The sequence below is a fragment of the Anguilla anguilla genome, chromosome 5 (genome assembly GCF_013347855.1).
Source record: "Anguilla anguilla isolate fAngAng1 chromosome 5, fAngAng1.pri, whole genome shotgun sequence".
NCBI lineage: Eukaryota > Metazoa > Chordata > Actinopteri > Anguilliformes > Anguillidae > Anguilla > Anguilla anguilla.
Window position 1 is genome coordinate 32799805 of NC_049205.1, and position 16878 is coordinate 32816682.

At 41.6% G+C, this 16878-nt stretch overlaps 1 protein-coding gene across 3 annotated transcripts in view; it reads left to right on the forward strand.

Moving 5' to 3' along the window:
* The first annotated feature begins 289 nt into the window (after nucleotides 1-289).
* LOC118227444 (protein naked cuticle homolog 1-like) overlaps nucleotides 290-16878 on the forward strand; it is a 49234-nt gene continuing 32645 nt past the window's right edge. Inside the window, exons 1-3 of one of the 3 annotated variants that reach the window (XM_035417922.1) lie at nucleotides 290-618; nucleotides 726-758; nucleotides 974-1113. In XM_035417922.1, the coding sequence (XP_035273813.1) occupies nucleotides 594-618; nucleotides 726-758; nucleotides 974-1113 (198 nt within the window). In that variant the 5' untranslated portion in view covers nucleotides 290-593. Of the gene's footprint in view, nucleotides 619-725; nucleotides 759-973; nucleotides 1114-9926; nucleotides 11844-14726; nucleotides 15661-16878 lie in introns of those variants that run through there. The other 2 variants (XM_035417923.1, XR_004765283.1) reach the window with 2 other exon arrangements.

A 16878-nucleotide genomic window follows, 5' to 3' on the forward strand; every position in this document is an offset into this window, starting at 1 on the left:
AGCTAATAAACGTTATTCCTGTGACAGTTAAGTATTGACCATAACAAACAAGTGTCCAACCCAGTATTCACTATACGTAGAAAAGGAATTTCTTTCATGCCGTAATCGTTTTAACAGCTCGTAAAAATGTCAGACTAAAACAATTTAGAAGATCAGGAACTAAAGTAAACACGCATAATGTACTATTTAGTTCCACATTTAGTTCACCATTCTTTAAGCACTTTTGTCTCCGTCGATCGGTGCTGAGCCGGCCGCATGTGGTTTGGCTGGAATTGGTGCGCGGGGACCAGGGACTGCACTCTTTATATTTGGAGACTCCAAAAAGAATCTCAAGTCTTTCATGTGCCGCCTTGGTCCAATAAAATACGGACTGCCTGCGAGTGGTCGAATCTAGGCGAGCTGTCAATCACGTTTCCTTGGCGGTAGATGTGCGGTAACCGCCTTCTGCTTCGCGGAGGCGAGAGGAAATGCTTGCATCGAATCAAAGACTATAGGATATTGTGGATGCATAGAACAGAAGTGCTGGGACGTTGCCGATTTCTGGATTTCACATAAGGAATCAAATACTTTTCATTATAGTCCAATGCAGAGAAATGGGTAAACTTCATTCCAAACATGGTAAGTGGTCCTGTTCACAGTAGTCGCAATATGTAGACAGTTAAAATGAATATGTCGCTGCTTGATAGCCATTTAACCTTTTTGTGTTCTCATTTTCTTAATCAAAGCTGCCGTTTGTAAACAGAGGGAGAGTCCTGAAGGTGAGGAGACTTTAGTTTGTCAGTCTGTATAGCTATAACTTTGTAAAGTAGCCTACATATTTATTTCATTATCTTTGAAGCTTTGGTTTTTGTCATGTTCTGAAGCGAGTGAGCCAGTGTTGATCTTTGAGAAAGAGGTAGCTAGTTTGTGTATTTCTTGTTTAAAAACTCATACTTACGAAACATAAAAATAGTCTGTTTTCTGTTGGTTTTAGGCGATAGCTTTGTAGTTAATGCCTGTTTGGCGAGGAAAGGAATCGACGACTGGATCGTTAAACAGAAATACTATTGCACTGGGTCGCGACTAGAGCAGCAGGTCTGTGAGCACAAAACTACCTGTGGACTGTCGACAGGGGTGAGTAAAGTGAAGTTTTACTTTTACATGTAGGCGATTTCTTTTGCCTGACACATAAAGAGACTGTGACAACGGGAGATTTTGGAACTACTAGTTTGCTAGCCTACTTTGTGATGCGTTTTAGGCTGTTATCACCAAATAGACATCAGCTACTGGTAGAACTTAAGTCAATACAAATGTAATGGGGCGGATATCGTATTATATATTCTGTCCTAATACAGCAATATTCTATATCAGTAGTCGTTCGGTCTACGATGTGTTACATTAATTAGGAGTTGTCCATATCAAGACTGTATCTAAATGCATGTGTTTTGTACATTGTGGACATCTGAAATATTTATTTTAGTTTTTCAAGCTCATGTGTTCAATGTCTTTTAATTTGGTAGAAGTTATTATCAATCAAAAATGAAACGTCTGGGTGTATTCTGAAACGTAAAAGGCAAGTGGCGCAGAGATCTTATGCTGCCACAGATCTTTTACCCTGCAGCTGCCCTTCGAAATGTGCGCTTCTTTTCAATCTTCAAAAGCATTCTCAGAACTTCCCGGACTTCACTCTGCATTTTTGAAAGCACGTCTGAGAAATTAATTTTCGTGGTGTATGCATTTCCAGAAGACAGGAGTAGTTAAATCGTAAAACAGTTTATTTAAAAATGAAGCAGACGTATTCAGTTTTGGCTGGAATGGTTTTAAGGATGTGTTCATTTAAGAGCCATTTTGCAACAAACGATTTAATAGACGTTATCCATGAAATAATCATGTAATTGATAACTGGGTGTTTATGGTTAACAACTTTGGTGTTCATTTTCAGTTTCACAGCTGTCACATTACTGCATTCCCCAGTTACTTTGATAGCTGATGTTCTGAATTTAGACACTGCTGCTGTTGAGTAACATACCATTCACAGAAATGCAAGGAAGATCAAGCTTGGAAGCATATGAAAACAATAATGTGTGGAAAAGTACTAATGCATTTTTCACACTTGCTGTCAGACCTCTGAAAATACATTCTGTAAAGCACACTAGTTCTACAGCGAGTGAATCTTTAATGATTCTCTTAACCACACAATTGTGCTAATGTTTTTTGAAGTTATAAAAAACAAAAAGGTATTATAATTAGAGAAAATTTTCAGATGAATAAAGATTTAATTTTGTTTAGACCAGGCTTTAATCACTGCGTCATATTTTGGCATGCTGTATTTTTTTGGTTAAAAAAATCTGAATAGCCTATAACTTGTAGCATTCCCCAGCTAATCTGTTGACATAAGTATGTTGTAAATTTGCATCAGTGGGCAAGATCATGTCTGTTTTGTGTTTAGTGTCCTGATAAACAAACAAAAGTTAAGTGTTGTCTGGAGACAAAACCCTCTGGAACTGCTTCAGAAGAGCTTTAAGCCTCTTTAGTTGGCAGCATTTTCTGAAATGCAGAATTTTGAGGTTTCAGTATTTATGACTGATCCCACAACTCCAAAGTAAAACAGGATGCATGGTTTCTCTTGTTTTTCCCTACTTAAAAGTAAACCCCAAAATGAGCTTGCACTGCAGATGTGTCAGAATCTATTTTCTGCTTTTTCATTTTTTGGTGATTGCAGCTTTGAATTCCTTTTTATGGTTATTCAAATCTTTCTCTCCAGACCCAGACTGACTGCAGGTGTTAAAAAGGTCAACGATACAAATGCAAATCACTCTCTGTGATTATTAATACAGGAGTGCATTGAAGTCACCGGAAAATCCTCATGGACTTGTGGTCAAGTTTTAGCAACTGTTCTCAATACACTTTCAGTTGGGGTCTGCAGCAGACCAAAGCTGTGGTTCTGCAGTCAGTCTCCTTTTATTAATGCCACCTGTTGTGAGGCCTGCGAAGGGATATGTTTTCAGGGAAGTCCGAGTAACCGGTGGGACAGGGGCCTGGGAAGGGGTCTGGGCTGGGGAGGGGGAGAACTCAGCATGTCATGGGACAGAGAGAGATGGTAGGCAGGGGGAAGGGGCTCTGAGGGCACGCTAGAGAGGCCCTGAGATTTTCTGCTATATCTGCTGCAAAAAAGTAACATCCAACAAAAGACATCAAGTTGGCTATAGTACTATATTTGGTACCCGTTAGGGTCCAGCGATATTGTGGGTTTTCCAACATTGACACTAAAGTAATAGCTAGATAATTGAATATATTAGATTTTCAACACTTTTATAAGAGAAACTGAAAGCTACGTGCATTTTCAAAAAGGAACTGTGCGTTGTTCTGTAATCCTGTCTACGTAGCTCACACAGTCCAAATTATGGAAACCATATTGAAATGTTCCAGAAACATTTTAAAGTATGACATTGCTCTCGTATTTTGGCTGTACATACGCTATTATTAGTCCTGTAGACCTGTAAGTACTTACTGCTTTTCAATGATGATTTTTTGTGATTTTTAAATTCATTTAAAGCCATTTTGTCACCAGGAAGTACTTATAACTTTCATTAACTGTAGCAAAGCTGTAGCTGTGTCATTAATGGGCATTTGTTTGCTTGTTTAATTAGTTTTTTTAGGACATTAATTTTTAGGACTTGTAACTGCAAAACCAACAATGTTACATATCACATGACATCCTAAAGAAACGGCTACCTGGCTAACGTTATTATGATAACTTCGCTGCTTTTAACTAAGATGCTTACGCTAGCATAACGTTGTTAGGTATGATAGATCTAGCTGTTTTTAACTGACTTAATGCTAGTTAAAAGCAGCTATCATAATAACATTAGTTAAAAGCAGCTTTTTGCAAGGGAGCTCAGAAAACTTCAGATCTGGGTTTTTGTCCTTGTTTTTCGAACAGCCCACTACACAACAATGTTTCAGCATTTTTATAGTCTTGATAAGTTGCCGATTGCTAATAATAACTCATGAGTGTGGCCTTAATTGTGTGGTGCTTTATGCCCTGTCTCTATTTTCCTTCTTTTTTTTTTTACCAAAATGGCAATTAACTGTTTATGGCAGCCTACATCTGCTGAAAATAAAGGTGGTTTTGCATACAACACACTGTGGTTTCTTTTTGTACTGAAACAATATGACAAGAATTGGAACCAGGATTTGATAAGAATTAGGCCTAGATTCGATAAGCAGAATTGGAATGGAACCAAAATCGATAAAATATATGCAATACCCAATCCTGAGCTACATTAAAGTTGACAGTTAGCATCCAAAACCACCAAGAAATTTGAGGAAAACTGAGGAAATTGCAGGAATGGCAAAAAATGGAGAAATTCACAGAATCCGTGGCACCTGTGACTTCCGTAACAAACACCTAGCCTTGCCGGTATATCCCAATTACATCATGATATTCCCATATTTAGGATATGGGATTATTTTTCTCATCATCTTGTTATATTATTGGGAAATTATTTAGCCTGTTTTGTAATATTGAGGGGTAATATCCCCTGTAAATTACACCCTTGAGCCTATTAGTGATGGGCAAAACAGTTCTTTTCAGTGTACTGAATCAGTAGAATCAGTTCACTAAAAAGATTTGTTCAAAAGATTCTTTCACCGAATCAGTGGCGTCACTAGGTTGGTGTCGGTCGACGTGGGGGGGGTGGGGGGGGGGGGGTTGTAGAGGTGCCATTGGACGTTGTCGACCGGGGGGATCATTTATAGACGGGGCATTTTCCTACAGAATATATTTAAAGTCGGACTGAAGTTACTTCGCTTATATTTTGTACTATCCTTGGTGGTAAAATAGGCAGTGTCAACTGACTCACTGCACGTAATCCCGAAGGACACAAATGTAAAAAAACAAGTGGGTAGAATTTTTATCAGGTTCATTAGTGTCAAACAACACAAGAGTCTGCAGTCTGCATTTTAAACCAGACAAGTTTTTGAACTGGGTGCAAAAACAGAGTGGATTTTGCAAAGAACTGCGACTGAACCCTGAAAAGTCCCCTCAATTCGACCAAGCACAGTACAGAGCAGTACGGCGGATAACCAGTAAGTAAGTTTCTTATATTATTATATTTTGGATGTATAATTATGTGTATGAATTACCTTCGCCTGGCTTACAAGGAGGAGAGCTAACAGCTACATTCGCTAACGTTAGCTGGCATAGCTGAAAAGCAATCTTAGCAACATAATTATCACACAAAATAAAGCAACAATTCAGGAAAGTCGAATATTATTTATCTAGCTAGCTACGGAGATTTGTTGACTTTGTGCAATACGACAACTCATTTAGCTTTACCTATCTACTGAAATGTAGCCTGTCGCCCTATTATTTTATCTTGATGGCTGTCACAGTCAACATTTTCCCACCATCCGCATTTTTATTTTTTTTCCGCCATCGTAATTTGAGTTCGCCCGACTTCATTGTACTAGTCTACTGGGAGGGAATGCTGACTTCAGCTGTCTACTTTTCTGTCATTTTAAAATTTATTTTTTAAGTATTTTTCTGCGCGCCATGGGAAAAACCGGCGGTCACTCTAGCTGTAGTCTCAGGCTCAGACGGTCCGTCCACAAGCTGTCACTCAAAATGCAAGGAGTACGCCCTCGACCCCGCCCACGCAGTATCCGACCTCCATAGTAACATGATAGTAACATTTTTGTGATATGTCCAAAAGTATTAATTTTTATCATTTAAAATAAAACATTTTCAAACCATTTAAAAACAATTTTGCAATGATGTAGAACATAAATAACGATACAGTATTTCAAATTTCAGTCCGACTTAGCCAAAGCACCAAACACTTTAACACTTTCTTTCCCTATTTTTCACAAAATGTTTCCGTTTGGATTTTTATTCTACACAATTTAGTTTGAAAGAATGTGTTTCATGTGGCCAGTTCACTACATTTCCCAAAATAGGTTGTTATAGCCATAGATGGTGATTTTTTTACCGTGACTTGTTCTAGCGGCTGCTTGAAATAGGAAGTGCTGATATACATTGGCTAAGTAGATCATGTTTTCCCATAAAATGTAGTCGATAAAATAGTAGCCTTGGCTAGCCTACTTTGAGACATGTGTAAAAAATGTCTTGTTATTTCATTGAAAATAAACAGTACACTTGACAGTGATGTTCCATTATCCATTTATTATCCATTATTCCATTCCATACCCACTCTCCTCCCCAGACACTCCTCACTCCTTGCATTTGGCACAGCAAGAAGAACAAACTAGTGTTGTGTCGTTTGCGAACGATTCGGACAAATGTACTGTTGTGTCGTTTGCGAATGATTCGGGCAAGAGTACTGTTGTGTCTTTTGCTAACGATTCGGGCGAGTGTACTGTAGTGTTCGCGAACGATTCTGGCAAGTGTACTGTTTTGTCGTTCGCCAACGATTCGGGCTAGTGTTGCGTCGTTCGTGAATGATTTGGGCGTAGTACGTTCAGTGAACGAGTCACTGAACTGATTTGTTCACTGAGTCTGCGAACGATAGTCAGTCAGTGAACGACCAGTTCATGTTCGCGAATGAATCGTTTCACGAAGTGATTCTGTACAGTTTGTTCACCCAAAATATTTGTTCTTTTGAACGAATCGTTCGCGAACGACACAACACTACAGCCTATGAGTGAAATACACAGGTTGGTGCAAGTACTTGCTTAATTCATCCATCAAGGAAAGAAACAGCACGCTTTTTTGCATTTAATTTAACAAAACATTGTTGTAAATAGAGTATGCTCAAATTGCATTACTAAAATAAAACATGGTCACTCGTATCCATTTTTATTTCCTTAAAATTTGTTTGTGTTCATTGTGAGGTTCACTGGTGATAGAACATTGTGTACATTATCTATGTTATCTATCACCTGGTTCCAATGCCTATGAGTCATGCTGAAGACACTATCTGTGGTGCTTCACTTTGGAGAAAACATACCTGCTTCTGTTTTACCTGCTTGAATAGAAGCTGCTATTGCCCCAAGGATAGGCTGGCGTACTTTCCAGCTTGCTGTAGACAACTTGTCTGTGGGCTGACCTCACATATTGCTGACCTACAATTAGAGCAGTTCAGTAGAAATGCAGCTCAAGTGTCAGGTTCTGCCTGGTGAGTCGGACGGCTCCCTGGATAGCAGAGGCGCTTACAACTAAGGGAGAGCAAGGCGGGGAGGCAGAGGAGGCTACCACACCTGCAGTCACATCAAAGTGCACAGAGATATGTGGGGAAGTGTTGAGACCCAGATCATGCGCCAAAATCTGCCTAGTGTCTATCTATCCCTCCGGTTGCCCTGGCAAAGCAGAGAGAATGTATGCTGTGTTGGATGACCAAAGTAATCGGTCATTAGTCAAATCAGAATTCTTCAATCTATTCGGCATCAGTGGAGACTCATCCCCTTACACTCTGAGAACATGCTCAGGCATTATGGAGACAATAGGGCGGAGAACATCCAACTTCACTGTCGAGTCCATTGATGGGAAAACTCAAGTAAAACTTCCTACTCTCATTGAATGCAACATGATGCCAGATGACAGATCAGAAATTCCAACACCTGAGATTGCCCAGTATTTCCCTCATCTGAAACCAGTAGCAAACCAAATCCCAGTACTTGACCCCAGAGCCCAAATCCTCCTCCTGTTAGGAAGAGACATTTTAAGTGTACACAAGGTACGTGAACAGTACAATGGACCCCACGATACACCTTATGCACAGCGGCTAGATTTGGGCTGGGTTATAGTGGGAGAAGTGTGCCTGGGAGGAGCTTACAAGCCAACAGATGTGAGCATCTTCAAAACAAATGTGCTGCACAACGGACGCACATCCATGCTCAACCCTTGCATGAACAGCATTCAGGTAAAAGAGAAATTCAGTGCCTACACACAACATCCACACACACCCTCTCAGCGCTGTCTAGAGAGTGTAACCCCTAACACAGACATCTTGGGAGACCGTGTGTTTGTGACAAACCTGCTCTGTCTGTGGAGGATAGCGTGTTCCTTGACATAATGGACAGAGAAGTATACATTGATGATGCAAACCACTGGGTGGCACCTTTGCCATTCCGCTCACCTCGTCGTCAACTACCGAACAACAGAGAGCAGGCACTAAAACGGCTCTCCGCTCTGCAACGCTCGCTTGAAAAAAAACCTGAGATGAGAGAGCATTTTGTCAGTTTCATGCATAAAATGTTTGAGAACGACCAAGCAGAACCAGCTCCACCTTTGAAACCAGGTGAGGAGTGCTGGTATCTGCCCATTTTCTGTGTCTATCACCCACAGAAACCAGGGCAGATTAGAGTAGTATTTGACTCAAGTGCTCAATATGAAGGCATCTCCCTGAACGACACACTCCTTTGTGGACCCGATTTAAATAACACACTCATAGGTGTCCTTATGCGCTTCTGCAAAGAGCAGGTTGCAATCACTGCTGATGTGCAACAAATGTTTTATTGCTTCGTAGTAAGGGAAGACCACCGAAACTATTTGAGATTATTGTGGTTTAAAGATAACGACTTCAGCAAAGAAATCGTGGAATGCAGACTGAAAGTGCACGTGTTCAGAAACAGCCCCCCCCCTGGCTGTGGCCATCTATGGACTTAGACGGGCAGCTGAGCAGGATGATGGACTTACCTCTGTACCCACCGAAGCCAAAGCAGTCAGCCTCCTGCAGAGAACCAAAGAGATGTTAGCAGAATCCAATCTCAGGTTACACAAAGCTGCATCTAATAGCAGTGCTGTTATGATAGCATTCCCCACAGATGACAGAGCTAAAGATTTGAAGGACCTAGACATAGGCGTAGACCCTCTGCCCCTGCAGCGGAGTCTTGGGGTGAGTTGGAACTTACAGACTGATAGTTTCACATTTCAAGTGTCCCGAGATGTAAAGCCATTTACACGTAGAGGCATTCTATCCACAGTCAATAGCCTTTATGACCCCCTTGGATTTGCAGCCCCCATAACGGTGCAGGGTAAGGCCTTAGTCAGGGAGCTCTCCTCAGAACAGTGGGAATGGGATGGTCCGCTTCCAGCAGATAGACAGGCTCAATGGAATGCATGGACCAATGAGCTGATTGGTCTTGAGCAACTCAGTATCCCCAGACCCTATGTGCCAGTGTCACTATCATCTACTCAGCACAGAGGGGTATGCGTATTTTATTATGGCAATAGCAGCTGTAGCATATCTTAGGGTTATAGACAGTGATGGCCAGTGTCATGTAGGCTTCTGTGGCAAACACGCCTGCCACAGGCCACCGAAGTGGCTTTCCTAGGGGCCCTCCAGCACAGAGACACAGGGAGAAGATGTTCAAATAGTCCACATTTATTTGCAAGGGTTTGGCAAGATGTTACTGCCAAGGAGCAGATGTTAAAAACACTGTCATGACAGAGAGGCTCCCCTGTGTGGGTGGGGATGGCAGATTTAAGCTGTGCGCAGTGATTACCTCACTACGCACAGGTGCAGCCACTCCTGTTCCTGGGTCCAATTAGCCTGGCCAATTATGTAATTCTTAACCAATTATCCAATTGGCCAGGTCTAATTAGCTTGACCCAGGGTAGGTGTGGCTGCTTAAACCAGCCATCCCCACACCACAGCTTCATCATGGGCAAATCAAAACTAGCTCCACGCCCCGCCCACACAGTGCCACGATTAGAACTGTGTGCTGCTGTCTTAGCAGTGGAACTGGCAGAAATGATTTCTGATGAGATGGACATTGATCTTCATGCAGTTAAGTACTACACTGACAGCAGGATTGCACTTGGCTACATTCATAATGTATCTTGGAGATTCTATGTGTATGTCTGAAATAGAGTGACACGGATTCGAAAATCCGCTCACCCTGACCAGTGGCATTATGTAGCTACAAGTCACAATCCAGCAGACCACAGCACCAGACCTGTTCCAGCAGCTCATGTACAGCAGACCAACTGGTTCACGGGCCCAGCATTCCTACGCCAGGCTGAAACAGGTGAAAAGATGACTGAATCCTTTGACCTCATTGGACCAGATTCTGATGACGAGATCAGGCCCCAAGTGTCAGCCCTCGCTACTAAGGTCACCGAACAGCAGCTGGGGTCACACAGATTTAGCAGATTCTGACGCTGGAAGTCACTTGTGAGAGGTATGGCTACTCTTACATAGCCAAATCATTCTCCAGTAGTACACACACAGACTCTTGTAAAGGCTGGCATTGCAGTAAGAAACTGTAACTCATCAGAATTCTCTCAAGCTAAAACAGTCATAATCAGATGTGTGCAGCAAGATGTATTTAAAGATGAACTCAAGTCAAAAGGGAAAGAAATCTCTAAGCAAAGCCCTATTAAGAGTCTAAACCCTATGATTGATGAAGAGGGACTGATTAGAGTTGGTGGGCGCATTTCAAATGCAGATTTTACAAAAGACGAAAAACATCCCCCGATCATCCCAGCCAATCATCACATAGCCACTTTCTTGGTTAAACACTACCGTGAGAAGGTAGCTCACCAAGGCCGCCACTTTACTGAGGGCGCATTACGCACAGCTGGTCTATGGATTGCCGGATGCAAAAGGCTTCTTTCCAGTATCCTCCACAGATGTGTAACCTGCAGAAAGCTGAGAGGGCGGTTAGAGGAACAAAAGATGTCAGACCTCCCTGCAGACAGACTCACCATGGACCCCCCGTTCACCCATGTAAGCCTAGATTTCTTCGGACCATGGAATATCACTTCACGCCGTACTAGAGGAAACAGTGCAGAGAGTAGAACGTGGGCTGTGATATTCACTTGCTTAAGCACTAGAGCGGTTCATCTGGAAGTCCTTGAATCCAAGTCAACTTCAAGCTTCATTAACGCGTTAAGGAGGTTCCTATCCATCCGTGGGCCTATCAGGCAGCTCCGGTCTGACGGAGGAACAAATTTCATAGGAGCCCGCAGGGAACTGAAAATCAACTCAGATGATCCGGAAATCCAAAACTATTTGCTGGATCAGGGGTGTACATGGATTTTCAATGCACCTCATTCATCCCACATGGGAGGAGTGTGGGAGAGAATGATTAGGGTAGCCAGACGCATTCTAGATGCAATGCTGATGAAAAATGGAAACACTCGCCTCTCACACGAGGTACTTACCACACTGATGGCTGAAGTCATGGGCGTAATGAATGCCAGGTCATTGGTTCCCGTTTCAGCTGATCCGGAGATGCCCGAAATTCTCACACCAGCAATGCTTCTGAATCAGAAAGCCAGCGCAACATCAGCACCACCTGGGGACTTTGACCTGAAAGACATTTACATATGTCAGTGGAGGCAGGTTCAGAGTCTTGCAGACACCTTCTGGAAGCGTTGGAGGCAGGAGTATCTGTCAACACTCCAGACACGGAGAAAGTGGAAGGAAGACAAACCAAACATTCAGGAAGGTGATGTTGTCCTACTCAAAGACTGTCAGGTAAAGCGCAATGAGTGGCCAGTTGGGCTCATTGTCAAAGTCATCCCCAGCAATGACAAGAGAATTCGCAAAGTGAAAGTGAAAGTCATTAAACAAGGGACTGCCAAAGTATACCTTAGGCCTGTTTCAGAGGTAATTGTTCTCTTATCAAGTGAAAAGTAATCTTATGGAGTATATAGACTGAGTAATAGTGGTATAATAATTATTATACCAGACGGGGAGTGTTCTGTCCCTTAAATGGTTAACATTATTGTGCATGATGGTGCCATCTTGTGACCGTTGTATGTTACTGCATGTAATTTCCTGTTCCAAATTGTACAGTCTTCCACTGCGTGTTCAGAAGGAAAAATAAGCGAGCAAGCTACAGCGTGTTCTCCACAACTCTCCGACGTTTTATGGCTTGGAGTTGATATGTCTGTGAGTAATAATAGTTATAAATAAGTGTTAAAGTTTACAAGAAAACGAATGTAAAGAGGTGTGCAGGCCATGTTGTTGTTTAGTCGCGTTTGAAATGTCCGTGTAGAAATGCTTGTTGCTAGTTTTCTGTGTGCTACGTTGGTTAGCTAGCTTGTCTACGTGCGATCAACATATAGCCTATGTAAGTTAGCAGGTAGCTATATTGTTATGTATGTATTTACATATTTTCATAAGTTAGAAAGCTAAAACAATTCATATTGGTACTATTTACATGGTAGCTTATTTCATTGTCATTTAACAGCATTGTATTAAGACATTTATTTTGTATTCTTGCAGTTTTACAATGTCAACCCTGAACTCAACTTATAGTAAAGACCATACTTCTGGAGAAACGGCTTTATTATTGGGGTTTTTGTATGCTATCTGTCTAGCCTTGGACAGACACGCAAGTGTAAGGGCAGAAAAATTACATTTGCAACATTTATTGTAACTTCAATTCAATGCTTTCAAAATGATTCCATAACATTTACTTGCACTTAATTGTGAATCAAAGATGATGACTAGTGTTTCACCGATACTACTCATTGGTATCAGACTTACCTAACCCGTACATACTCATATTAATGATCTGAAAACGAATGTAATAATGCTCTCTTTGTGGAAACATTACATATTTCACACTGGGTGTTGAACATAAAGCATAGCCTACATGCTATTATGCTAGGTCAGTGGTTTCCAAACCTCTCAGGTACCCCCAGCCAGATCCAGGCATTTGATGTGTTTCACCTCAAACACACAGGATACAACTAAAGCCGCGTTTCAACCGCAGGAACTTTACCCTGGAACTAGGAACCTTTTGAGGAACTCAGTGCGTTTCCACCACAGGAACTAGGGTCTAAATTTAGTTCCGGGGGCTTTATTTTACCCCTAAAAAAGTTCCTGCTCGGGGGGTAGTACTTTCCAAAAGTACCGGAACCTTTGGGGTGGGGCGCAAGCGCTGAAAATTTCTGATTGGTCGACTACTTGCAGTGTTTTATTTTCAACCGCCATGTTTAAAAATATGCAGCCGCAAACCAATTTATTTTCATAATTACTTCAAATCAAACTTGTATGTTATGCGGCGCAGTAGCCTAGTTTTGGTTATAGCCTGCCAACGTCTTGGAATTATAACGTGTGCTCTTCTGTTCTTTTCTTGCTTTAGTATTCGTTTTATAAAATGTTAAGCATTTGTGCTGGGACAGCATATTACGTACCAAAACATTCAAACGGATTAATTCGGTTGCTGAATATTTGTTAGCTGTACCACTGCTAATTTAAATTTTCACGCAAGTCCGAGTTTTCGTTCTATTCTTGTCATTTTGCGATTAGCCTATATGGAATTGACGATGAGAAAGTAATCAAACGGCAAATTCTTTACAACGTGTGCATGTTTTCTGCTGTTGTTGCCAGTTATATTGGAAATGTGAGTGCATTCTGTCGCCTCGGATGTCAAGACATGAAAGTGAATGTTCGCATAAAAACATAATGAATGTGTTTGAGAGGATATATAAAACCGTTACAATCTGACTACTGGCCTGTTATATCCTATTTGTTGCATAACAACGGTCCAAGTTCAACTACCAACGACAGTTTTGCTTGACAACGGTAAAATATGCCCAAATGGCTGCAGAAGAATATTTCAATTCCAGGTGATTAAATCGATTAAAATCAATAAATACAAAAGTAACCATATATAGTCATTGTTGGTAACCCATTGTATATAAGTGGAATAAACCCCTCCGGGCTGTCCCGGTTATTAGAAAATAATGTAGGCTACTTCGGTGGTAGTATGGGGTTACATAAGAAATCATAGGACAGATGGACCGACGACAACGTCGCTTTTTCATACGTCAGTGGGCTAATTTGCCTAATCTTCGCGGGACTTTAGACCGCGGTGGAAACGCAGACAACCATGGGCTGAAGGAACCTTTTAGTTCCTTGAAAAGTAGTTCCTGGTACTTTTGGTGGAAACGCGGCTTAATCAAACCCTTGATTAGTTGCAGCAATAACTACAAATATTGTTTAGATCCAGCTCTATACCACCTCAGCTCTGGTATTTCTTCTCAGATGCAACAATATAATTTTTAATAAAATGTACATATTTTGGGAATAAGAGGATTAAAATTAGAATTTGATTAGCTTTTGTAGTATGTAATTAATTTAGGGTCTGCTTTACAGACAGGCAGTATAAGGTTTACAGAAATGTTGAACACATGGCTCAGAGCACTCCTTTTTATGCGCTTGAGAGAGCCACACAACGTTGACAAGACGGATGCGTGCCCAGGGGTGGTCCTTCAGTGTTCTTCGCAGGCGACCATTAACACACGGTCCTTCCTTTTGGTGACAACCCCCACCCGCACTGCCGCCCACTTCTCCAAACCCTGTCTCTCAGCAATCCAGAGATATTTTGGCAGCAGGGGAAGGCTTCTGGCCTGGTGCCCATCTGTCGCGGTGTCCCAGCAGGCGAGCAGGACCATTGGCGGGGTGTGGTGACCCATTCATGGGCTGTGTTTTCTCACCAGGAACACTCCCGTCATTGTCTTATGGCTTGCCTTCCTACAGTATGCCATTTTCCCCAATGGAGAGCCCATTTATCCCATTTGAGCATTTTCCGTTCTTCTCTCATCATTATTTTAAGTTTGAAGATCCATTTAGTACTCAAGCACAGCCCTGAGAATGTAGAGTCACTCTCATTGTGCTCCTTGACAACCTGATTTGAATGTTGAAATTTCTTTCACCACACCCCCCTCTTTCAAATCTTGCTTCACCCCCACTCTTCGTGCTTGAGCTCATTCCCTTTCTTAGCATCCATCTGTTTCCTGCATGTACCCTGAAACCCTGAAGTTGTCATTGATGGAGCACGACTACATTTGAAGCAAGCCATGTAGGAGTATGCTGTGAAATGTGATCCTCATCCTGTCAGAAGCTGTAGCCTGCCAGTGGGAAGAAAGATTAATCCTCTATGCTCATGTACCTGTGGTCTGAATTGGTGGTGCCTAAAGCTGTCCTATTTTTTGTATGTGAATTTTGTACATTAACTGTCAACTATTTGAAAATGAACATTCAGGAAAGTGCTTATTTGGGGAATAACGATACATCAAAGATAGACTCATTCAAATGTATAGAAGTGAATACTGTGAATTGAAGAGTTCACTCCTTAGGAAATTCCAGGACAGTGCAGATTACAGGATTCCAAATCCCTTGGGGAAATGCTCAGAATATTGTGTGATAAAAAATGTTTATTTATAGCCTAATCTTTTGACCACATATTTTCAGCAACACCTTGTAAAACAATGCACTTACACATTCTTGATAAATGATCCACAGCTGTACTGTACATCATTTAAACAACATACCTGATGGTTAGTCAGTGTTAGTAATTATTATATAGAGGAAGTGCAGCCCAGAGAATTCCACACAAGGTTACTATACACCAGTGGTTCCCAACCCTGTTCCTGGAGATCTAACAACCTGTAGGTGTTAATTTCAGTCCGAATTTGGAACACTGATTCTACTCATTAGCAGTTCAAGAAAATCTCTAGCTGAGAGTTGAATGAGGTATGCTTTGTTAGGGTTGGAATGAAAACCTACAGAACCTACCTGGTTTTCATTCATGGTACAGCAGATCTCCAGAAACGGGTGAGAACCACTTTGTATTTAATTTAGCTATAGCACTGATTTTAAACTTATGTGGAATATGGAATCTGGAATTTAAAAAACTTCTCCAGAATATCATGTCATTCATTATTTATTTAAACCTGGATCAATGGTTTTTAAAAGCAACACTATGAACGCATATGTCACAGCATGCTCTAATGTTTTTTAGGTGCTGTGACCACTAAAGTACTATTGATTTTCATAGTGACAAATTCACAAGAGGGTGACAAAATGTTTTGTTTGGTTTCCTGCCAAGAAACATTCCAGCAACATGGTTGAAATCCTGTCTGCACTAACACAATTTCCTAGGTAGCAAACCCTTTTGCTGAAAATGAGTGAAAATATGAAGTCCAATTTTCCAATTTTACACTGACTTGACTGTGTAATAACTAATTCATTCGGGCTAATTAATGCTATTTCACGTGGAGTACAGGAAAACTTTTAGATTGCTGCATTTGTGCGTTTCTTAAGATATTCTCATCTTGGTGTGAATCACTGCCCTTCCGCAGTACAACACCATCAACTGAAACATGATCATAGAAGTTTCTGGACCCAGCAAAGCTCCTCAAGAATTGTGAGTGCTGTATTGCTGCCTCATATGAAACGACTCAGTAGGTCCCTGAATTTTCCTCCACTGTATTTCCCCACTAAGCACTGTTGTCAAGGAACTGAGTGTAAGTTTGTTGTTGGCTCCTGTCCCACATTCTTGCCTTTTCTCCATGTTTTCTGGTAATCTCAGATGCACCTTCATGAAACAGAATTTCCTATCATCCACCCTCCTTCATGTTGTCTGCCTCCCTTGTGTCACAAAAGCTCCTTTAGCTTTTTTTTTTTTTTAAAAGATGGGGAGAGGTTTTTTCTGTTTGTTTTCTGAGAAGAAAAGTGTTGCCTTTGGGGAGAGTGGCACAGTTCTTGGTCAAAGGAGAGCTTTGCTTTTCTCAGAAGAAGAAAGGAGCCGCTGCGGAGTTCATGTAGCAGGAGGAATGGGAGGGCCAGGAGCTTCAGGTTGCATTGACTTTACTCGCCCCATCCTGTCATGGGGTTAGTAATTGTGACAAGTACTATACATAACACTAATTGAGATACCTCCCAGTTTAATTATTAATGTGGACACGACTGATAGGATATCGGACAATAATCATTCCTGCGCATTTGCTACCTGTCCTGCGGCATGCATGTGTATGAGCATGCGTCTGCCTTGCGCACATGTGAAAATAGTGCCGGTGCGTCTGAGGTACAGGAGCGTGCAGAGGAGCAGTGTGGTAACTGTGTGCACTGAGCATCTGTACCCGGCTGTTTGGATGCACTCCGGAGATCAGAGCAGAACAGAATGCCCAGG